The 24924-nt window shown below is 36.9% G+C and overlaps 1 protein-coding gene across 3 annotated transcripts in view; it reads left to right on the plus strand.

The window, feature by feature from the left end:
- Nucleotides 1-24924, plus strand: part of CDKL5 (cyclin dependent kinase like 5) — a 133419-nt gene that overhangs the window by 40169 nt on the left and 68326 nt on the right. For all 3 annotated transcript variants that reach the window (XM_052794302.1, XM_052794301.1, XM_052794303.1), the window contains exons 2-3: nucleotides 7350-7580; nucleotides 8120-8154. In XM_052794302.1, coding sequence (XP_052650262.1) covers nucleotides 7517-7580; nucleotides 8120-8154 — 99 coding nt within the window. In that variant the 5' untranslated portion in view covers nucleotides 7350-7516. The remainder of the gene's footprint in view (nucleotides 1-7349; nucleotides 7581-8119; nucleotides 8155-24924) is intronic.

The following is a 24924-nucleotide window of genomic DNA, read 5'->3' on the forward strand; positions in this document are numbered from 1 at the left end:
TTTTTATGGTTGTTCCATATCTTTCCTATGTCCTTTTAAAAGAAAAAGTGATTTCTTGTTTGTTTTTTTTGGTTTGGTTTTGGGGGGTTTTTTTGCTTCAGTGAACCAGTAATCTGTATTTAATGATATGCTTGAAGATTACAAGGAAGAGTAGTCATTGTGGTTATTTTGATCTGCATTAGAATGCCCACAGAATTTAGTTTCAGCATTCATTTGCTATTTATAAATACTTTATATTCACCTTTACTTTTCTGTCTCTTATGAGGAAGCTTCACCCCAGCCAAAGCCAGTGCAGAGAGGAACATCTGACTTTTAGAATGTGAATGGGAGTTATTTTTAGAACAATGAAGACAAAACTGGGTTGGTAGGAGGGAGAAAGTTTGTGAGATTAGAAGAATTTCGGTCTTTATTTGTTAGGAGACAGTCTTTTTAAATCACCAGTATGCTTTGTGTGTGCAGGTATGAAAGATTAGGTGGCTGATCCAGTTAGAAATGCAACAGAGGACTTTTTTTTCTAAGTGGCCAGGTCTTCTGCATCTGTTGTTCAGCCTGCTGACAGCATGGCAGTATAGGATTGCTGGGGCACAGTTAGTGGTTGCTGCCATTGTGGAGAGGAACCTAGCAGTGTGCTTTTGACAGTAGGCTGCCAGAGAACAGAGGGACCGGAGGGCATGATGGAGGAACTCGAGAGGCCCTTTCTTTCCACAAATACCCTGCTGAGCTCAAACTTTAGAGCAGTCCTTCAATTGACTGGCTGCTCAGTGCTTCTAACGCGTTCCCTTAAAGATAATATATTGTACTTTTCTTGGACAGGATCTCCCTCCCTCTGCTCAGGACTTTGAATGTGTGCTTTTTTTTTTTTTTTTTTCCCTGGTAAAGGAAAAGACTTTTATGCTCAACACTTTTTTTTTTTTTTTTCCTCCTTCTTTCTAAGCATGAATCTTCAAACACAAATGTGGGAATTGAGTCACAAAGTGAGTCCTAATGTGTAACTCTTTGAAAATAGTAGCTTTTTTGGTAATTATTAGAGATGAAGAAGCTGTGCCTGGAATATTATTTTATAGCCTGGGGATTTAAAGTCCATGGCAGATTGTCAAAGATAATATGGGACTAAATAGTACGCAACATGACAAATGAGTATAGGATATTACTGGAGACTGGTGTTCTGAGAAGAGAGAAGGAAAGATTAAAATGAAAGAACCAACTTCTAAGGAGACTACTACAAATATTGTGTCAGATAAAGAAATATTAGCTTCTTCCACAGAAAGATATTCTGTTAAGAAATAAGATCTTCTTTTTTCTAAAAAAAAAAATAATTTTTTTTCTTGCCTACCTCTGCCTAATGGTATCTCGGTAAGCAGAAGCGTGCTTTTACTTCAACTACATATGTTGGGCACTTCTATTTGATAGAGTGAATGTGCAACTGTCAGGCTGCTTGTGCCAGATGAAACTGCAAAGGCTTTGGATTTAACAGGTTGCTGTGAACACTGGTTGTTTTTCTTCAGAGCTGCTACAGGTACAGTGAAGACTGCCCAGCATGCGTAAGGACCAGCATAAACTGCGTAAGAAGCTGTCATACCCACAATAAACGTATTTGTTAAGGTTCTTACTGGAGAGGAAGACTAAAATGGAAGAAAAATTGTCTTTCCTGTCCTTCTGTTATGACTCATGGGAGCTGCTTTTGTGCTCAGCGCTTTGATAATCAGTCTGCTTATTTGTCACTGTGGTCTTAGAAACATCCTGCTAAGCACCCACTCTTTTTGAGTTGGCCACAGCTGTTAGAGAAGCTCATAAATACTGTGTTTTAACTCTTGAGAAGTGAATTTAGTTCATATATCCAGGATGAGCTGAGTTTATTTTTGAATCTGTACTTGCGTACAAAAGGGAAGAGCACTTACAGAACAAGATAAACCAAACCAAATAATTATTGGTGCCCTGGTCTTCCAGCTCAGTTTTCCTTTAGGAATTTAACCAAACAGGTATCTTTAATAGTTGGGAGCTGATTCAGTCCTTTTCCTGGTTGTATGCTTGCTGCAGGATGGGAACTTTGTTCAGGTTCTTCTCCCCCCACACCCCTGGCCCTGCTGCCATGGAGGCATGCTGCCTTTTAGGCCACTTATGCGACGATGGCTTCCCTTGATGTATAAGATGAGTTTGCAGGTTTCAGTATATCAACAGCTATTAAAAAAAAAGAAAAAAGGCAAAACAGCTCCTCCAAAAACCAACAGCAGTGAAGTCAAGTTCCAATGATATTAGCAATGTCAAAAGAAGCTTGCTGGAGCTAAATTTTAAAACCTGTGAGCTTATGCAAGCCACCTTGGTGTTTTGCTTTTACATAATTTGTTCAAGTTTGACAGTTTTCTGAATTTTGTATTTATTTTCACCAGCTGTTCTTTTCATTCCTCTTTTTTTATGAGCAGAGGAGGATAGATTGAAGCTTAGAGTATGAAAAATGGCTTGCTTAATTGCAAGTTCTTGTTGCTTTTTATCTTTTCTTCAGCTTTTTTTTTTTCAGCTTCCACATTGTAGGTTTCTTTATATTATGAACCTTGATGGCTCTTGCTCCAGAACCTTGTCCCATTAGAAGGTCTACTGTCCCTCCATAAAGTGGAAAAACAAGTAGTAACTTTTTTCCAAATGCAGGAGTGAGACTGGCAAAACTTCACTAGCAATATGATTGTATTTTTTTTCATCTCCATTCTTAAAGTCAGAATATTACTGCTAGCTTCTTCCTCACAGCTGTTCGAATACTGAATTTGTTCTTCCTAATCTGTAATTCCACGTAATACTCCTGGTGCGTTCTGGATCAATAAACCCAGAAAAATTTCTCCAACTATTTTCTTAACCCTGTCACTTGTATATTCTGCCATAACACTGAATCAGGTGCTTGTAGCTCCAGAACTATACATATAAAGGGGAGGAGAAGGAAAGGTGCTGTAGTAGTGATAGATCATGACTAATAGAGGTGGTTAATGCTTCCTTTCATGTGTGTACCTGGTACAACAGAAGATGTGCCAGGGTTTGGATTAATGCAGAACCATCAAAAACAGGTACTTATACCATATAAGTTCTTCACATCTGTTTACTGACCTGCTGTTTTGTTAGTGAACAGATGAAAATGTAGCCAGCCTCTAGAAATTCTTAGTTGTATCTTCTTGGTGAGTAAAAATAATAAACAAATAAATAAAAAAAAGATTAAGTTTACTTCTTGTTTTAGGAGAGCAAGAGGGGTGTATTACCTACTGGCAAGAAGCTTGTTTAAAAGCTAATGGATGACTTTGAAGTCAATTAGAAGTTGTAACTGACTTCAGCAGAGTGCAAATAGCATTCTTTCTGTCTTGATATATGAAATGAACTGTATACTTGGTATACAATATACTGATATACAAATCTAACTGTATTTTTCTAGAACAGAGTGTTATTTCTCCAAATTTTGTGAAGACAAATGTCTACCTCAAGTTTTTTATAATTCTGACTAAATGTCTCTACTAAAATCTAACTATGTAAAAGGTGCTTTCCCCTACCCCACCCAGCTATTGATGATTATGAAATAATTAATAGCATTTTTATTTTAGCATTGAGGCCTTGGAGTGAGTAGTTAAGTTGGATGCTTTTGGGTGATGCTCTAGAATTCTTAATGGTCATGAAGGGAAAAGGAGTTGGGGAAGAGCCAGGGTTTTTCCCCATTGTTTTAATTTCAATGTAAATGATCAGGTACCATAATGCTGTATTAGTCTGTACGTTCATTCCCAGAATGTTTATACAGTTTTTGGTTTTTACATATAAGCCTTACATGCTATTGCAAAACAACTACATTTGTATTAAATCTCTCACTGTTATAGTTCTGGATTGAGTAAAACTAATTTGTTGTTCATTTCATGATGTTTCATTTTGCTGAATTGGCTCTGTGGTTTTTAGAATGCCATTGTAACATTGAGACCATCTCAGAGATCTGTTGGTTTAATTCGTAAGTTGCTGATGTGCTGTGAATCTGGCTGGCTCAGAAAGGGTTGTTAGGAGAATGAGTGCTATTACCTTACTGAGAACCTTTGAGAGGTAAAGAATGGCCTGATTTCCTCTTCTGCAAGGGTTATCATTCTAGCCAGCAGGCTACTTATTAAAACAGACCTGTATGGTACTCAGTGCAAAGATCAAAATTATGGTTGCTATTAATAAGGTTTTCCTTGCTATTTCCAGTCTTCAGCTTGAAAGAATCTAGCCTTTCTTCACTAAGTTACAGAATAATGTAATTCTTGCTATGGATAAACTTCTTGAAGTTACTTTTTTGGTTAATACTTCTAGATTATATTTTTTCTTTATTTTTATTATTACAGTTATTCACTCTGCAATTCACAAGACTCAGTGTCATTCATGGAGTTTGAGTTGATGTTACCAGATTCCCTGCAAGAGTCAGTGATTTTTAAAAACAGTCTTAACAAGGGCAGTGCCTTTTGAAAAGCAGAAAAATCTCAAAAAAAAAGCAGAAAGTTCAGTGGGTGCTGCCACTGAGCAAGTATTTTTAGCAGTTTCTTTTCAGTCTTTCAGGAGCTTTTGAAGGCAGAGATCTTAAGTATATCCATCTTGTCTAGGGATTAGATGGGTCTAGCTAGTCTGAGTTCACTAATGTTGCAGGAGAGAACTGGTTTGAATTACTGCCTTGCTTGAGGAGATGTGGCAAAAGAGCTGGGGCAAAAAGTGTTTGGGTATGAATCCATACTACTGCTGCATGCCACTTGTCTTCTTTAGCTCTCCTTTTCATTTAAAGATTAGGTTCTCATAAAGTGCTCTCAGCAGAATTATGCACAAAGATGGCTCTGGAGCTAGCGCAGAAGAGGCGGGTCACTGAAGTGCCGTTTTATTTTGGGAGTCCCCCTCCCTGTATGTGCATCTATATTACCTTTGCTGTCAGTCGTGATGCACTTTGGGGAGAATTTGAGAAGCTGGTTTGTATGTTCCTTTGGGCCAGTCGAAGTGTATCACTAGTGGTGAATGAGCATCAGAAAGTGAGTTGACAGGCTTTTACCTTTAGGGAATTACATCTAAATGCTGCTCTAGGTGCCATGCATCCAGGAGCACCAGTGTAACAAGCGGATCAGCATTTCGTGGCTCACTCTTTTAATGAAGTGAAAAGGGAAAACTGCATGGTTGGTGGGGAGAGGAAGATGTGTAGTACTGAATTTCAGAAAGGAAGGTTAGCTGCTTGCAAATGTAACCTTTATTCCCAATTAAAAAAATAGGATACGTCCAGAATACACTTGCAGAACTCTTAATAGAAAAATAAAAATAGTGGATCACAAGCTGCAGGCTTGTATAGCTTTAAGTAGTTTATGAGAAATTTAGAAATTATGAATGAGGGACAGAGGAAACTGCATCTAAATTTCTTGTTTAGTTTTTGATACATTATCTCATAAGCTTCTTCACTGTTTTGTCATAGATCCAAAAAGTATTGTGTACACTGTAAAGCAGGAAGACAGTATATGGTAATAATGTTAGCAGATAAGTAATGAATGTTATAACCACAATCTAATTTCTAGAAACATTTGTCAATTAATAACGTTGGGAACTGAAGCAGCAGATTTGGTGATGTTACTGAATAGTGCTAATAGAAAACAGATTATATGTTTTCTGACTGTTCCTTTGTGTCTTGCTTACATTATGGCATTAATGGTTCTTTCAAGGTCTCTGTAGTGGTATTTCTGTCACTCAGCTGCAGCGTGGGGACAGCCAGCTGTGCCTGTGAGCCTGGCACCAGCCTGTTTCAGTAGAAAGCCAAAGCAGCTCAGTGCAGGCTCTGTTCTCACGTTGGTGGGTGCAACTGAGCAGATGCTCCTGCTTTTCCAGGAGCTCATTATTTTAGTTTGTTACTGTAACTAGAAAGCCCGCACAAACAGCACAAAGGCTTTTGTGAGAAGGAGATGCCAAATGAGATAGGAAAAGAGTATAGGTAAGGGGAATAAAAGAGTACTTTATACAATTCACAAGTGAAGAAAAAATTGATTAATTAAAGCAGTAAATTAAAACACTGAAATAATCCATTAAGGAGTGGGTAACTTTTTTAAAAACAAAAACAAACATAAAAACCCCTAACCATACTTTTAATTTGGAAGTCACTGCTTTACTTTCAAAATTTGTTGCCTAAATACTGTGGTTGATTAACTCTGAAGTTGCTTCTAAAATAACAAAACCCCCCAAATTATCTCCCTGTGTCTTGCTGAGGCTAGTGTCATTGTGATTTCCCTCCACCCTTGAGTCCCTTTTTGTTATGTGTGACTTAGTCAACACAGGGCTTTTGGCCAGCACCCCTAGCTTATAGTGAAATAGCAATGAGACTTCCTGTTGGTGTGAGCTGAACCCAGTATCATTAGGTCACTCTCACCTATTACACACAAGTAATTAAATGAATTCACTTCTATTCTGCCCTGTATCTTGTTCCTCATGAGTAGTCTTGTTCTTGGAGCACTGAACTGTGGAAGTGACGTATTTCCAATTCATGTTGAAGCTATTTTAGCTTTTTTCCCATTTTTGAATGTGGGATGTATGCCTTTAACATGAGGGGAAAAAATGTAGCCTGAGTTAGCAAAACCAAACTTCGGTGTGTCTAGTTTATCGGACTTCTAAGATTATAGGAGATGTGGTGAGCCTAAAACACAGACACAAAACCCTTTGTTCTTTTCCTTGTGTATAGTTGCTTGATTTGACAAATTATTTCAGTGTTTGGAAAATATGGAAGAAAACCTTTGAAAACTTTTTTTTTTTGCTGTTCATTACATTTGCATTAAATAACCTGATAATGGAAGTAATTTTCTAAATCTGATTGCTAGTCAGTCTAGCAAATAATTTCCCTTTTTTTTTTTTAAACAATCACAGAAAATAGTAGTAGAAGAACATTTTCTATCGTTTAGTGTTCTTTCTACCTTATCCTTTTTGTCATTACAGTGGACAAATAATAAATTGACTAAACACAATTTGTTTTTATACCTAACTGTCAACATACACAAAACTGGGAACATAAGTAATTATAGGTGTATTTTTGCTCACTGAGGTAGTTCCCATCAACATTTTTGTTTGTTTCTGTCCTGTAGAAAATAGCTGTATGTAAGTTAGTTATTATTTTAATAGACATCCTGAGCATGGGATTACAAGGCCAGCTGTTCTGTCAGATACATTTTCTCAATAGGTTCTGTCCATTATATATACTGCTAAGCTCTCTTGATCGTAAAATGTAGAAGTAAATGAGTTGTCTTTTACAATTGTTAGAAAATATTGGTGTGATGTGTATATATACCACTGCGCTCTCTTACTAAAATAAAACAAAGTACCAATTACATTATTTTCTCTTCTTTCCCCAGGAAGCTACTGACTGCCTAGAAATTAAGAAAGGGTGTGAGAAGTCTGGTTGATCAAGGTGGAATTTTTTTTTTCCAAGAGCCTTTTCACAATTGCCTTTTGCAAAATCTTTGGACAGTCCCTATTGTGCCATGTTTTGTGGCTCTCACCGTAAGAAGAATTTGTCTTGATGAAGATTCCTAACATTGGTAATGTGATGAATAAATTTGAGATCCTTGGGGTTGTAGGTGAAGGTGAGTAGTATCTCAATAAAAAATGAATTAGAATTTTATGTATATTTGACTTAGTCCTCTTGATGGTAGTAAGTTTTCATTTGCAAAATATTGCTTGTATGCAGATCTTAAGAAACATCAGTTTATTCTCTACAGCTCCTTCTAATTATGTTCTTGGAAGGAGAAGTTTGGAAGAGGAAAGAAAAGGAAGAGAAATGGGACAGTTTTGTGGGTTTGGGGGTTTTTGGTTTTTTTTTTTTTTGAAGTTTACTATATTAATTTCTCTTTAGAGATACTAGGGAGATGCAAGTTATCAAACTTCTCTGCAAGTATATTTAAAAATAATTCCAGCATTTAAAAATCCATTTACTTTCAACCAATTTTTGTAAAACTGTTTCAGTGCACAGAAATTTATTACAGTACCTGTATGTGCAAGTTCTGGATAATAATACTGGGAACAATATTATTTCTGTAGCTAGGAGGGGACTGAAGACTCTTTTATCTTGCTGCTTTTTTTTTTTCTGCTTTGAGGTGTTTATCTCTTTTCTTCTTTGTTTCAGGAGCCTATGGCGTTGTACTTAAATGCAGACACAAGGTAAGTAAATTGCTTTAAGTCAGAGATAAATGGTGGTATTTGGGTGAAACAATGACTTTTGATGAGAACTGAGATGTTACTATGTATGAGATGTGGCAGCTGGGGTGGGCTTTTCCTTGCAGTCAGTTACTCAGTTTTTTAATTGCAATACTGTCAGAGGAAATGGCTACGTCTAGTACCAAACCTCTATTTTTTGGTGTTTAATATTTGTCTGAAACATATGAAGTATTGCTAATTAATCTCAACTAAGACAGTTTTTTAAAAAAAGAAAAAAGTTGGTTTGGAATGCAGTTTACACTCAAGCACTCTTGATTAAAATGTCAAATTAATTGCCAAATGCTGCTGTGTAAGCACTTAACTCTCTTGGGGCTGGGAGGCAGTGGGATCCATGTGGAATTTCTACAGCTATTGGATAAGCAAACTGCAGTAAGAAAGCACTGACTTTTATGCTTGTTGATTTTAATTTGGAAGAGGAAGAAGTAAAAAAGGAAACAAAAAACCCTGTTTCAGACACAAATGAAGTCTGGCAACCTGTCTACACTATTTTAACTGTATTGTGAATTGGATGTATCTGAACTTGCTGCTCATCAACAGGGAACTCTGACATGAACTACTTTGTGTCTTTGGAGCTGCAGTGTAGTCACAGAACAAAATAACTTCTACTTCTCTGAAGGAAAACATTTCAGAATCATAGAATGATTCATTTGTAGTTACCCGAGAATATATAGAAGTTTTTGTATGTAGTTCATACCCTTTTCTAGAAAAAGTTACCACTGTGCAGGGGACCTGCGTTCCTGCGGTAGCTTTTAGCATGTACACAGAAGGACTTTTGCACAGGACATATAGTTATCTTTGGTGTGGCTTACACTACTGACTTAAAAAGGGGAAAAAAAAAAAATTAGAACCTGGAAAGATCCTATCTCAAGCTGAAGCCTTGTCGGGCTTGGGGGAGACTATAGCACTCAATAGAATGGCTTTGGTTAATGGGATATTTTTGGATAGTTATGAATAATAATTCAGGGTGAGTAGTTTGAGAGCATCTCGGTGATGACACTACAGTTTATACTAAGCAGCTCTCTTCCTTATCAAAAGTAGCCTCACCAAGACTCGAGAAGCTTCTTGGATTTCCTGCATTGCTGAGTGAAATTTAAGCTCTGCATGTCTTTAGTCATGCCCTCATCTAAGAGAGGTCATTAGTCTAAGAGTATAGTGTAATGGCAGGGTAATCTGTTATCTGAGTTCCTATAAGAATACCTTACAGTATACCAGATGACTAGAAAGGGAAGGCTTTCCTTTAGCAGAGGGAGGTGCTTCTTCCTACAGCCTGTGTAAGGATGCTGAATTGCTTGTGAGGATCTAAATTTTTAGGTAGTCACACCATTTTTTTCTGCAGCTTCAAGCTTAATCGAAACAACTGTATTGAAGTTCTAAAACAAAGTGGTATTTATTAAAGCTTCTAGCAAGTGGGTTTACTGAGACCTAGGGTTTCCAGTGTTTGGAGATCTGAAGAAAAGGCAAGGTATGTTGCTATTTTAAGCTTACTGATTTATGATTCTCTCTTAAAACAAGCTGCACCCAGCCTCTAAGAGCAGATGACTTTAGGGGCTGATTTACTAAAAAAGAATAACTATCTAGAAGTTAAACTTTAACACGTGTCTTTTTTCCCATCCTTCCCCTGGCTGTTTGTCATCTTAACTTCTTCCTTTTGTGCCTTGGTAAAATACCTTGAGAGAGACTTGTCCCCAGCTCTTTTGCAAGGTACTGCACAGATTCAGGGAAGACACATCCTGCTTGTTGCCTAGATATACAAGGTTTGTTAAGAAAACATTTGATAATTGCCACAAGAGTTTAGTTCATGTTTAATTATAGGCATCATAATAAATAGAATTATTTACTAGTTTCTACATTTTTGATGGATTTAATTGGGTTTTTTTCTTGGCTTATTCCTTTTAAATATGGAGGAAGAGTGGCTATAAAGGAAGAGAGTTGGAGGAACAGTATGAATTGGAGCTTGAAGATGTGAAAAGATGCTGCGTGTTTGCTCCAGATTTTCATTTACCTTAAGACAAAAGATGCAAATGATAGAAATTTTAAGGCTCTGATATTAATCATTGACTAGAATGAACGTGATAGAACTGAAGTTGTAGAGAAACACCCTTCTAATGGGAAGGAGAAGGGAGGAGGAAAAGGGGAGAAGATTCTAATTCCTGTGACATCAAAGATGTTATAAACCAAAGGGGTGGGTTTTATGTGAGGCCTAAAACCAGTCACTAATTAGCTCAAAATGGGAATTTCTACCAAACCATGATAACAAAGATTAAGCATTAAGAAAAGTTACTTGTATACAAAGGAAGAAAAAAATAACATATTGCAGGATGGTATATGTAGTTGTTCTCCTTGATCAAGAACTGTTTTTTAATACAACTTTCCTACTTGTATAGGAAAACAAAGATTTAATTCACTTTCATGAAGTCTTAACAGAATTACCTGGAAATGCAAGGATATGTGGTTTGTGGGTTTGGTTTTTTTATTTTTTTCACTCTGGCTGCTGATGGGCGTATTTTTTTAGTATGGATGAAGAAAGTAAGAAGTTCTTCCACATGATCTGTCTGCAGGTAGCACAGTTGAATTTTGCCTGCATTACATAGTAAGTTTATTTAGTACTACCTAAGAAGTCCAGAAACAGTACAAAAACTAGAGAATGTTGCAGTATTTTTAATGTATGTATGGTATGTACCAGGCCATCCTTGGTCATGTTCCCTCAGCATGTACTGCTTTTTTTTTTTCATGCAAAGCTAGCAATTATGTCTAAAAATTTGAATGTAGAAGTATTTATATTCATCTTTATAAATAGTGGTAACATGCTAGGATCAAATTCTCAGCTATTCTAAGTCAACGTATCTCCATTGTATTGGTGAGAGGGTAAATTTTGTGTGAGATGAGGAACTGGCCCCTAATTGCAAAAATTTTCCAACAAACAGTCCACTAGTGCTTTAATAAATATGTAGCTTTTTGCCCCTGTGCATTTCACTGGCATGTGTATATCGATTTAAATTGGCATAAGGAACAAATACTTCGTCATTATTATATGTGTTTTTTCTTTGCTAAGGGAATATTATTGGAAAAGCTAAAGTAGCTCCTCTAGAATGACTGTGTTTACATTATTACACAGCATGTTTTTATCACAGATCCTTTATTGCTAATTGTGGTTTGTGCATAAGGATTACTTGTTTATCTGGGTTTTTTTTCTGATGTGACGCTAATACAAATAATGTTGAGATAAAGCAGATCTGATGTTCTGAAAAGCTTTTTCCTTTTTCTTTTAATGAGAGGACTTTTCATAAGGAAGTACACTGGAGTACATTATGTTTGAAAATACTGGAAATATATTTTATATTCACAGACTATTAAAATAGGCTGTCTTGGCTTATTTACTGGATCTTGGCTATGTTTTCTGAAAAGAAAAGCCACTTGAACAGTTCAGCAGTGTCAGAGGTCATGGCTGAGGAAAAGAGTCTTTGCTTATGTTTAAGACTTCTCAAATCTTTGCCCTTTAAATAAAACCACTATTCCTTTTACTTTGCAATGCGGGCTTGCAGCTTCGTGCAGAGTTATCCTTTGCTAATAGGGACATAGGCACAAGTATTAAGAGGACTCTGACATCAGATACAAAGCTAATAGGACAATATTGTGGCTTAATAAAATGATAGGAAGGTGCTGTGGGAAAGCCATAGGTGTCCAAAGACAGGCACACTGAAGAAAGAAGCCTAGAGGAAAAAATTGAGCTGAAAGTCAGTGTGAAAAGGGAATGTATAGATAAACTGTGAGATAAACTGCCTATATAGGGGGAACATTGCAAATTGTAGCTGCAAGTAGGAGGAGTTTGTAGAAATGAGGTGAATACATCCTTGGACGACTGAGACAAGCAAAGACTGCGTCTAGGTAGACAAGATGATGACACTGGAACAGGGGGCTGTTCATTAGGATGAGGCAGAGCTCACCGCAGGGCCAGGCTGGAGAGGAAGGAGGATTCCTACTAGCAGGCAAACCATAGCTGTTCTACTAATGCTTTGAAAGCAGTGATTGTAACTTCTGCTTTAGTTTCTATCCGCAGAGCATGCATAGTGGTTTGCTTTATCTAACCAGGGTTTTACCAATGTTTGGTTGAATGTTCGAGAAGGATGCAGATAGAAGTCTGTAAAAAATAAGGTCATTTTTTTCTTCAGAGCAGGATTTCGTTATTATCCAGTAAATAAGGAACAGACTGCATCTTAAGAAACGAGTGTGAAACACCTAGCTACCTAAATTATGTTAGGAGCATTTTGAGCACTCAGTTTTATCATTTCAGAGTAAAGCTAAGAGCTGAGTAATGCATAGACTTTTTCCAATCTACTACCCTGATATACACAAGAATTGTCATTTTGAGTCAGATGAGTTGAGGTATTTCAGTACCTTAAAAGTGACTTTGTTAGAGGTAAACAACGGATTAAGAACAGGGCAGGTATGTTGTGATAAATCCCCACAGTATTCACAGTCTCTTAATTGGTACAATGCTACTCGAGCGTCATTATCACCAGACTATTCTAGCACAGATTATGCCATCAGTGTATTTTTTTATTACCTTATCCTGTGCCTAAAGCCATCTGTCCTTTAAGTCTTCTACTTGCCTGTGCATACTGTTTAAAGTATTAACTGGTGTTTCTGTGTAGTGTGTAAAGTATTCTGTCCTTGTGCATTTTTTTTATGTATCATCAATTTACATATAACTATCCTTCACCTAAAACCAGGTAAAAAGTACACTGCCAAGTCCTACTGATTTAAGTCTTAAGAAGTCACATATTCTCTCATTATTACTATTTCTGTCTCGTCACTGCCTCTATTTGGTTACATCCTCAGATTTTTTGCTGATCTTTTTCTTTGATTTTGGTATGTAATTAAAAGCAGCATTGCTAATTTTCTCTACTACTCAAATGTATTTTGGCTCTGTGGCGAGATTTTTGTTTTTAATCATGGCTGAGGGCAAATCTCTATGCACCATACCATTTTCTTTCAGTAATGGCAGCTTATCTGTGGAGAATTATTGCATTTAATGCTGTTGTTCCTCAGGCTAAAGCATCAACTCACTGATGTGTTTTTGTGCCAAAATTTGTGTGAAATACATACAGTGAATATGAGACCTGTATTGATCTTCCAAAGTAAATAGTGTGTGCCAGTAGTAAATGTTTGCAGTAGTCAGAGTTGAGATCTGTCTTGAGTATTATGTGAGGAGAGTAGAGCTGTTAGGCATGCTGTAGTGCTGAAAATCATATTAACTCTTTAATAACCATTTGCTTCAACTTCACCATTAGGAAATGAGTAACCTTTTGAATTCCTTACAGAACTGTGGTTTGAAATATTAGGTATATAGTATTTCTTTCATGGGCTTCCATTCTCTGCTTCCATGGCATTCCCTTGAGTGCAGCAGTGAGAGGTGAGCTTGATTAGTGCTAATTTACTTCATTTATCACTTTCCTATACGTATATATAAATGACATACAATGAAGATCTATAACTGCTTGCTATGCAAGGTAGATGATAATGGGGTATTGAAAGTTTCTAAAGCTTTCATTTTTCCCTGATGCGTTGTGGCATTTGCCTGTACGTGAACCTGAGCCTCTTCCATCATCGTCTTAGTTCCCTGTGGCAGGGGCAAACAGACAATCAGATTAGCACTATATTTGTATGTTTTAAGTGCCATTGATGTCAGTGAAGTCCTGATGTATATTAAAGTAAATGGAAGGTTCATGTGTACTATTACTGCTGCAAAGATCAGATAGTTGTGCAGAATGGAGGGTAGAAACTGAGGTGCTGAGATCCCACAGGTTGAGAAGACAGCTGACTATTCAGCATCTCCTCCCCTCCCACCCCAAGGTGGGCTATAATATTCTCTGTATTGCAAGCTTGCTGCCTTTTATTTCTTTTCCTCAAAGTCTTATTCCCAAATCTCTCTCTTTCTGCAATTTTTTTTCCCCCAAAACAGTTGTTTCGTGAGGTATCTCTTAATAAAAACCATTAAAGCACTAATTTTGAGGAAGCTATCCAACTCTAAAATGACTTACCTGCTCCAGTGGAAAAAAAAGTTAGATCTCTGTTTGGTGTTGTCCCAGTTTCCTACAAGTATGAGTCTGGGGATTAACTGAAGTAAACATTTGTTTCTCACACTTCTAAGGCTATATAGGATGAGAGGATAAAGTTGGGTAGTCCCAGGTCTCCTTTTGATTGCTTTTCTTGCATTATGTTGTCTTCTGTCTGTTACTTCTGCTATAGATTGCTAAGGTATGCTGTATTTCAAGGATTTTTAAATTTGTTTTTATATGAACCCTTGCTATCTTTTTCAGTCACATACAATGATTTCTTTAAGAGGACCTGACCAGGTTGTACAAAGCAGGCATGAAAACAAATGCATTAAATGTAATGGTTTTCATTATTCACATTGGTCGGTCTGTCTGTAGCTGTATCAATGGAATGGTGCTGGTTTGATATCTGCAGCTGTTTTGTTTTCCTTTGAGTCTTCTATGACAATCCAGACTGCTGTGTGAAGGGTCCCTTGTAGGATACTCCATTCCCTTACGTCCTTCTTTGTACTTGTCATGTTATGAACCCTGCTCAGATGCGGGTGGTATTCAGTGTTTAAAATTGGCACTCCCTCCCTCCTTTCTCCCCAAAGGCTAATTTAGAAATGGAAGGTGCAGGGGAAAGGTGAGAGAGTACTTTCAGTGGGGAGAAACTAACTTGCTGCGGAAGGGGATACTAAGATTGGGTTTTTTTCAGGTGTGTTGAAGTTAAAGCAGTAAAGTGTGAGGGTGTTACTTTCAGGGTCACGAATTAGGATGGCTTAGGTTGGCTTGGCCGCTATAACGTTGGGTAATGGAATTCCATGCAGCACAAAGCTGGGATGCGGAGACCTGATGCTGCAGAAGATCTCCCAAAACAGGAAGGGAAGGGGGAAGAAACAGGTCATCACCCTTAGACTCCAGTAATGCAGGTAACTGAAGGAGGCATAGAAGCCGGAGTTAAAAATAACAAGAGTGGTTCATCTTATCTTGGGAAGCATATGAGAAATGTATTACTGATGGTTTTCAGTTTAAATTAAGTCAAAGATAAGTAATTTGTTACAGTCACAGTACCTCAGATCAGTGTTTCTTTTAGTCTTACAGCTTCTTCCAGTTTGTCATACTAATGGCTCCAGACTAACCAGACATCTGTTGTGCTTTTTCTTTTGTTTCTTAAAGAAACTGTGTGTCTTCCTGATAGTCAAATCTGTACCCATTGCAGGAATTCATGCAACATATTATGTAAAAGACTGAGGGGTTACTGCTTATGCTGCAAGTAACACTTTTCCTTGGAATGTTGCCATAAATAAACGTGCTCCTTAGTAGTTGCTGCATACTTCCATCTGCAAATGGATTATATATCATTACACTTGTAATAAGACAGGAATCATACTCAGACTTGCAGCAGTGTGTTCTGTGGCTGCCCCTAATGGCTCTTAATTGCAAACAGCTTGTAGTGCTATATCTCACTCTAATGCACTTGTAAGTGAAATCTTGTTTTTAAGTGTAGATGTGATGAGCACACAAAGCAAGACTATCCATACAAATTATTCTTTCTTGCAAAAAGTTGAAAATGTTATGCTGAAAATTAAAGTTTAACAACATGACTACAGTATTTCTTAGAAGCAGCAGCAGAAGAAATTGAAATAGATGAGGATTTGAGACCTGATGTAGGGTCTTGGGTCATTAGGAAAGTAGTGGTGCAGGCTAGGGAGTTTATAGTTAATGCAAATTAATATATGGGAGAAGGAACAGCATATGGCTAATTATAAGACTACATCTGTAGTAGTATGAACTTGCTTGAATATTGGATTACAGTCTAGTCTTCTCATCAAATTGCAAATTACTGTGTAGCATAATTGATGCAAAGAAAATTGTATTTCTAGATTTTAGGCTAATTGTTTTCCTGCGAGGGGATTCTTGTGGACTTCTTGAACTTTCGTAGGACATGTGAGCAGCTCTTAAGAGCACTAGTTAATCACTGATCTCTGGATGCTCCATGTATTTAAATAAAGGCCGGTGAAATAGAGCACAGTTCAGTGTTTGAGAAGATCATTAATGTAGATTATTAAGTGTACCATGGTAAAAATGGATCTGGATCATCTAGTTGGCTTTCAAAATTATTTGTAGAAGCCAAGTTGATCTAAAATGTTACTACAGTAAAGTGTCTTGAATATACCAATTACATTAACTTATGTTCTTAATTGGTTTTGTGAATTTAAAGCCTTTTTTTAAGCCAGGAGTCCTGGAGAAGGAACATTTAGCAGTGTAGGTAAAACATTGACAATAATAGTGAAAACTTTCCCAGCATTTCACTTTATCTGAAAGCTATAGGCTCTTGTTGGCACACATATTTTTTCATCAGTAAGGATTACAGTATGTTTTTAAATAGTAAGTTGTCCTTCTGAATGTCCTGGTTAAAGTAATTAAATTTTCCGTGATTACTCAGTTCTATGTAACTCCTAATTGGTGTAATGCCCTCCTAAAAATATAGAAAACTTTCTATTCTTTTTGAATAAAAATTCCTGGAATATGTAACTTCTTTTAAAGTATAGCAGTGCTTACTTCTCATTCAAAGCCTGGGTAACAATAAATGGGGAAAAAAGGAAAGTAGTTTCCATTTATAATATTACAGCTATTTGAAATGTGTACAAATGTGTAAAATTTCATGGAAAGAACTTAATAATTTCACTTACTGTGTGTGGTGTTTGATCTCAGCTAAAAGCCTAAGGGACTGAACAAACCTGGCATCAGAGTATGGTGATAAAGAAATTTTGGATACAGTGGGAGGCCAGACTGAGCTCTGGAACAGAGGCCGTTTTGTTAATACTGGATAGTGCTCAGTCTTTCTTCAACTGATAGCAATTGTTACAGGTTTACACAGAAGTGGAAGCATTCTTTATGCTATCTATCCCTTATATGTATATTACAATTCTGAAACTCTCCAGAACACATACTTCTGTTTTGCTGTATTTAGCTGCACCTGACAATAAAGCTCAGAGTCTGCTGCTTGCTTTTGATGAAGAATTGTCCAATTGCATGCTAGCTTCTCCTGTTCTAAAGGGTATCTATTTAAGCTTCTAGTTTAATAGGAAAACCAAAACACCCTCTGGATTTATAAAGTAATTGCATTTTTATTATATTATGCCTGAATTATTTTAGCTTAGATTGCTAAATTAGCCCAATCTTCATGCAAGTCACTTTTAAATCCTAACACCTTAAAACATAATGGCTTAACTTTGCCCATTATGAAAAATCACCCACTTCATGGAATTCTATTTTCATTTTTTCCAGATGCGTAGCAAAGTAATGATTTGTTTCTGAACAGCACAGGTAAATTTGTTGGAAACAAATACCAACGTTGCTGTGCGGTTTATAGTTGCTTGTGCCTTAAAAACTTTGATAAAGCATCTTCTATTTCTTCCTCCATGTAAATACTAATTTCTGTAGAGTACTGCAGCATGGAAAGATTAGTATAACAAAATTCAGTGGAAGTCTTACAGAAGGCGAAGGTGAGTAATGCTTGCAGGATCTTGACGTGGAATGATTGTACCAACCGATACCCATTCTTTCATGGTTTCATTTGCTTCTACCCTCATACCCACGCTCCTAGAAGTATAAAGGTGTGTATGTGCCCACGTGCGCAGTATCTGATTTGGGCAGTATGCCCAACGTGCAGGATGGAGGACAAGGGTAAGTAGCTGTCAGGTCCCCACTGCATCTCTGGAGTTCTTCATGGTGGTGATGACAGACTAGTTCTTACATCTATTGTATATATTTTATGTTTAGAAGTTGTCCGTTGTTATGGGATGGTCCTTAGCCTCAATCTTGCTTACTTCAGTTTCCATGAGTCTGTTACCTGTTTTTTCTTGTTTAGGATTTGTGTTTGAAATGTTTGTCTATAATCTGTTTCCCTGATGGGCTAACAGGAGAAAGGCTGGTGTATGTTACAAGCTGCAACCTTGTTGCTGTCCTGTTGTTTGTTAGGATGCAGGGTCTGCTGCTGAGTCAGCTGTGCTGCAACCTTCTGGGCTTTGCTTAGTTTTTCTCAATTTTACTACGGGAGCATTGTCCTGGGAACAGTTTTCTGTTACCACTAAAAATTATTCTTGAAACCTTGTGCCGTTTCTTCTTGTGCTTGTGCATGCTTGTATGCATACAATATGCCTCCCCCAATATCCTATTCATACTTACCCTGATCTGTTACATACTTCTGCAGCAGAACCAAGGTGCACAAATGCATGTGTTCTCTGAAGTTTGTTGTTAACTCTGTTCTCAGTTCTTAGTATAGAATTGTGTTGCCTTATTGAAAAACTAAGTATTAGTTGACCTTTGATGCTTTGAGAGAGAAAACTTAGTTTGGGTGCTGCTATATCTCCTAATCTTTCAGTCCACAAACAGTCTTTATAATATTGAAAAGAACTCCTTCCCAAATGTGTGTTATGAAGCATGTTTTTACATACAGTTCTAATAACAGAAGATTACCACAGATTCTTAAACTTAACCTTGGCTGGACAAGGTTACCATGATTATCAATTTTCCTTTTGGCTTTAGAGAGACTTTTTTTTAAATTGTGAGCTTTTCAGGTGTAACAGAGGTAGGTAACATTTATAAGTGTAATCATGCACTGAGGTGTGGAAAGATAAAATTCCATAGGACCAAAAAAACTTGGTTGGCTGGTTACACCTACCTCTTCTTTTGACAGTACACATCTTGACCGGGAGGCAAGCTATCTTCTTGAAATCAATTAACATTTCCAACAGAGATGGAGTAATGCCATGTTTATGCACAGAAATATGTTAGAGGCAATGCCATCTGCAGAGTAAAGCTGAATAGCTGCTTCTTCTACAGGATCAAATTTCCTGTGAAAAATTCATCCAAGTGGTGTGTACCCTTTTTTTCCCCTCAAAGCATCAGCTAATGAAGAATGGTGTTAAGAAATGTATACAAGATAGTATCTGGTGGAATTGCAGCCTGGGCTCTGAACCTGCTCTGATTTTTTAAGTCTTTCATGCTTCGACTGCTATAAATGTTGCTGTAGTGCTAAGGTATCAAACCTATTTGGGGAGCAAAAGAGAATCAGTAGGAACTTCACTAGTGACCTTTAGGAAGACTTGAGAGAAGCCAAAGAATATCTATCCCATGGACTCTAGCAGGTTTGTTTGTTTGTTTGTTAGTTTTTTAAAAAAAAGGTGGCGGGAGTGGTATTTCTATTTAGAAGTTCTGGGATGTAGTGCCCCCTTCATCCACGCTCCCCAGATCACATAAAATAGAGACTGCAAGCCAGATCTCTCAGATGATGTCAGTATCAGGGAAGCGATGCAAATCAAGGGAGATCAGCCTGTCTGTAGTATTTCTCACTTTCTATTCGCTATGGTTTTCAATGAAATTGGTATTTTTAAATTTATATTACTGAAGATTAGCTTCTGTTGCTTGACTAACATCCTTTCAGTTGCACAAGCGTACATGTACAGAGCCGTGCACAAGTGTATACACACTCACTTGTTTAGTTAATGAGTTAGTGGAAGAGCAAGTGGTCTCTTCTGGTTGGTTTTAGAAACTGACACTAGCTCATTCCTTCTGCTGCCTCTTAGCAGATTTTTATGTGTACTAGTAAGCACACTGTTACGCTGGTCCTTTCTATTTTTATTAATATTAGGAGAACTGAACACTTGTGCCCCAATATGAAATACAAATGGCAATGTTTCTGTTGTTTTATCAAAGTATTCAGCAGGAGTGTACAAGTCTTTAACCAAAATCTGAATAAAAAGTTTCACAACTGAAGTCTTTTGATTATATTTTCTCAGTTTTCACTTGTCTGTTTGTCTGAAGATCATGTTTCAGGAACCTTCTGAAAAATTATCCTCATTACAAAAGCATCTAGTGCTTTTTCTCTAAATAAGTTTGCATGAAGGAAGGCAATCTTTTACCACTTCTGAGCTATTTTAAAAAAAAAAAAAAGTGAAAATGAAGGGTCTATTTAATTTTGATAGCTCTGTTTCTACGGTAAACAATAAGTCCCAGAATTTATCGATGGGAGAACATGCCTTTTCTGAAAATATCTGGGTAAGAGTCAAGTTATGAGGGCATAGTTTATTCTTGCAAAGAATAAATCTGTGGAAAGACAAAAGTAAAGGAATAATTAGGTCCAGGGATCTTTTGTCCATGGATTTGTTTGTTTTTTTTCTCTTGATTATTAGGTTAGGGTAGGTTAACAATTAACATTCTGCATTGCCACCTTTTTCTTTTTTGAAGAAGTGGTGAGAGTTGACTATTCACACTGTACTACCTGAATGAAACCTGTGTGAGGAGACTGATTTTTTTTTTTTTTTTTTTTTTTAAGTGAGGATCTTAACTGGATTTAGAGTAACTAATGATTTACTTGTTAACATTCTTTTATATTACTCATCACACCCAGAGCTTTGGCTATATAATCTTATGTTGTAAAGTTGTTTAAAAAAAAAAAAAAAATTCACATCCAGAATCGTGTTATAATGAAACCAGGTCAGATGTAGTACATTCAAACACAAATGCTATTCAACAAACTGCTGTTAGAGCTATTGTTTACACTCTGTACCAGCAGAAGGCTTGCTACTCTATCAGTTTACAAAGGACAGAAAGCAACATTACTCTGAAGAAGCTTTGTTTTTCATATCTGAATCTAGTTTAGACCAAGTACTGCAATGAAGCTCCAAGCTCACTTGTACAGTTTTAGCTTTTGGATTTTTCCAGTAATCTTAAATGTTTTGTATCCCCCTAATCAAATCTGAAGTAACAGTATTGTTACTAAATATTAATGAGAAATTCTACTAAGTAAAAGATTTGAAACCTTTAGTCCACAAAGATTCCTAAAGCTTTTCCGATTGTTACTTTATCTTTCACTTCCATTTAAATTAATCTTTATAGTGCCTTGAAACTGAGAGAAATATAGCTCTAGGAGATCAATATATAACATACATTCTAAATCCATATTTTTCTTATGACAACCTCTCATGTTAATCGTTGTGCTCTTACTCAAGGATCTTATCTGAAACGTTCTCCTGGAAGCTTAACATAAGGAAAGGAACTACTTCTAATGGGGCCGCCTTTGCAAGTCATTTAAAGCTTTATTGATCTCAGGTAGTACCTTCACTTATACCAGGAAAGGGAAATGCAAAGCTCATAGCAGAGATATTTACAGCTTCATGAAGATACTCACTAGAGAACATGTACTTTATTCTCTAATGTGCAGGTTAAAGAAGAAGGATTAGCTTCAGAAATTCTGGTCTTGCTGTTAGCTATGCCAGATTGCTTTGTGGGATGTGAGAATTGATGCTGCAGAGTTATGTTGGCAATGGAGATGTTCTTGCTTCAGTAGCACAGTTGGGAATACTTTATTTGTGTTTCTAGCATGTGTATTACAAATGCAATCCAATGGACTGTGATGATACTGGATGTAGCAGTGGAGCTCAAAGAATACTGATACAGAGACAGTAATAGCTCTTAAGTTACTAGTGTCGATCATTTTTTCTGAAATGTACCATAAAAACACATACATGCATATAAATTTGTGCATGCATGAAAAAATAAAACATACAGAGAAAAGAGTTGCAAAGTAACTTGGGTGGACTTAATCTCACCCACTGTTTCAGTGCGTAGGCCTTGCAAAACCAATCTCCCTAGTTTATATAAATTGAGGGAGTGCAACATCCGAAAAGCGATTCTTACCATCTGGAAATGATTAAAATCAGTAACCTTCTGGCTGAATCTTCTCTCCCTCACCTGCTTTTACTAGCTGTGGGGAAAGCCTTGACGATGCACGTTGGATATATAACTCTTAGCTGGCTAAAGCTAAATGAGATGGACTCTACCTTAGGAAATATTTGAGGTTTTCTGTAGATTTATTGAGTCTTTTTAAACACAGAATATATTCTCAGTTTAAATTTAGCTTTGGAGATTGCTGTTTCTTATTTTAGACCTGGAGAAGGGCTTCAGTTCCTTTTGCGTGTACCAGTAGTTCTAATAAAAGAATGCTACCTTTTCATCTCAAATACTGCCTTGCTTATATACACTGTGATAAACTTACTTTTTTGCACATAATTTTGTAGACTTCTCAAATACAAAATTCATCATATAACACCATATGGATACCCACGCAGTTGTCACACAGCTGTCAGCTTCTAGTATTTGAGATGGTGTAGCTAGTAACCTGTTGCCTTCATCCCCCGTGCATACCAGAATGCTGTGGAATGAGGCTGATCTGTGGTTTTAGTGGGTTTGCAGCTATTTCTGAATTCTTACCATTCTTCTGCTTTCAGTAAAATTGGGTTCCAGTAAAATTTTAGATGTTCACAGATTCATTTGCTTATTTGTTATGCTGGTTTTAATACTAACTTCTGAGTCCAGGTGCCTTATCCCAGTTTTGTCTTCCAGTCTGTTTTCAGCCTGCACTTGTCTGCCCTCTTTTTCTAGTCTTTTTAGTGTATATATTCCCTGGCCCTCAGCTCTTCATTCTGCACTTTTTTATCCCCTCTCCCCACATACTGTTTCCAGTGTTTGGGACAATAAACTTGGTGAGATCAAGACACTGTTTTCCTTCCCCTTTTTCCAAGAAGTGTTCGTTTTTCACGTTTGGGCAAACTTTCACAGTGAACCTAAATTCTGCATGGTGTCTTTTTTTTCCTGGCTCAAAAGCGCATGTGTGTGTGCGAGATCTAAAAGTGGGATGTGTTAGATAGTCTTATTGGTAGGGGCAATTTTTGTTAGAATAGCTTTTTTTAATCTTCCTGGAACTTATGTGGTGTTTAGACTTTTTTCTCTTTTTTTGAGATATAAGAGAAGATATACTGATCTAGTCATGAGTCTTTGGATACTGCAGAAACTGCCTGAAATAAGTCCACAAACTCTCTTTCTCAATTTAGCTCCCAAACTGAAATTTCTTCTGTAGCAATGCTATTTTTATGAAGACTTAGCTGCTGTTTCTTCTTCATCTATTAGTAGTAACAGAAGTCTTCCTTGGGTGTAGATTCCTTTATTTTCTCATGTACCTTCTGCTTCTCAAGTTAAATTACAGTGCAACTGGTGTAGAGGCAGCCCTCCTGTTCCTCTGACCTCTGCAACAGTGATCAGTAAAACCCGTATGTGTTTGAGGTATGAATCTTGCCTGCTGTCTTTTTTTAAGCGGTTTGGACTGAATTTTAATCCTTAATGCTCTTCTATAAAGAAGAGAAAACCTCTAAAAGGAATGCAATTTTAAATGCTTGGTAGAGCAAAATGGCAGTTTTCTTAAGAGGCAAGAATTTCTCTCTTATCCAAAGAATGCACTGCCTGGATTAATTCTGGAGAATAAAAGCCTTTCTTTCTCTGCAAACCTGAATGTAGAAACTTTGAGAAGAAACGAAGGTATCCACTGAAACACATATCAATATACAGACTGGAAAAAACTTTTTAAAAATACCTAAACTGAAAGGGAAGTAGGAAAGAGCATTGATTCAGGATTCTGCAGAGCATCTATCAGGCTGGTAGGGAAGGAGTCAGAAGCGAGGAGAACTGATCAATAAAACATCAGGAAAAACAATCCTGCTCTGTTATAATGCTAAAACAATTTAAAAAATTGAGGACAAGAAGATAGTACCAACTTGCACCTATAGACCTTTCCCTGTTAGAAGATTGCCCTAGAATTTTGATTTGATAAGAGCATAATGTCAGCAAAAATATCCCTTGAGGGAAAAAAAAAATCTAGAGAGCAAAAAGATGGTTTTCTTGTAAATGCCACAAAATCTTTAGGAGAAAAAGAAAAAAATTTTTTTCTCCATAATATTGTTGTCTAATGGAAGAAGTAGCCAAAGAACTGAAGCTAGAAAATACAGGTGGCATTTCCTGTTCAAATTTATCATCCCTTCCCTAGAGAACAACACAAAAATGTTATCATTAAAGATCTGAAAGAAGTGAAAGGGATGTTTGTGAGCCTTAGTGCTACTTGAGGAGAAAGGAGATAGCTTATTGCAGAGAGGACATGGAATGGCAGATTCTTAGGGTTGATGTAGACATCTATGAAATGTTCCATAGCCAAACCTCTCAACAAGCTGAGACCAGATTACCAAAGGTGTTGGTTACATTCAATAACACCTTTTACCTACTAAATTGCGCAGACAAGACAGTGTTACACTATTTTGCAAGCCCAAAATGGGGAAAAAAACAATTTTAAGTTTAAAACTTTTTTTTTTTTAAATTGGAAACACTAAACATAAAACTTCTCATCTTTAGCATTTTAGGAAAGAAGAACATTGTAGCTTGGGCTTTCCCCCAGATGTGGAAAGCTTATCATTACTAAAATATACTGTCTTTCACATTAAGGTATTAAAACCAAAAATAACCTCAACCATGGCTCTTGCTTCTGCTCCAGAGCAGATCTGGAATGGCTGTTTGGTATCTGAATAGACGATTACCACCTCTAGTGGTTTAAGGCCCACTCCAGAATACAGAGGAGCTGTTGCTGCCATTTGTGCATGAGAGAGAAAGTTAAAGTTAGGGCAAGCCTCGTGTGTAAGTCTGCAGTGTGGAAATGACAGTAGCTGCTGCTATTTTTAATTTTTTTTTTCCTTCAGCAGCAAGATAGACAGTTTTTCTTTCTAAGATAATGGTAAACTGAGCAAACTAAGCTTGGGAAATTCTATTCTAGCTTGCACTCTAAAACGAA

The sequence above is a fragment of the Harpia harpyja genome, chromosome 8 (assembly GCF_026419915.1).
Source record: "Harpia harpyja isolate bHarHar1 chromosome 8, bHarHar1 primary haplotype, whole genome shotgun sequence".
NCBI classification, from domain to species: Eukaryota; Metazoa; Chordata; class Aves; order Accipitriformes; family Accipitridae; genus Harpia; species Harpia harpyja.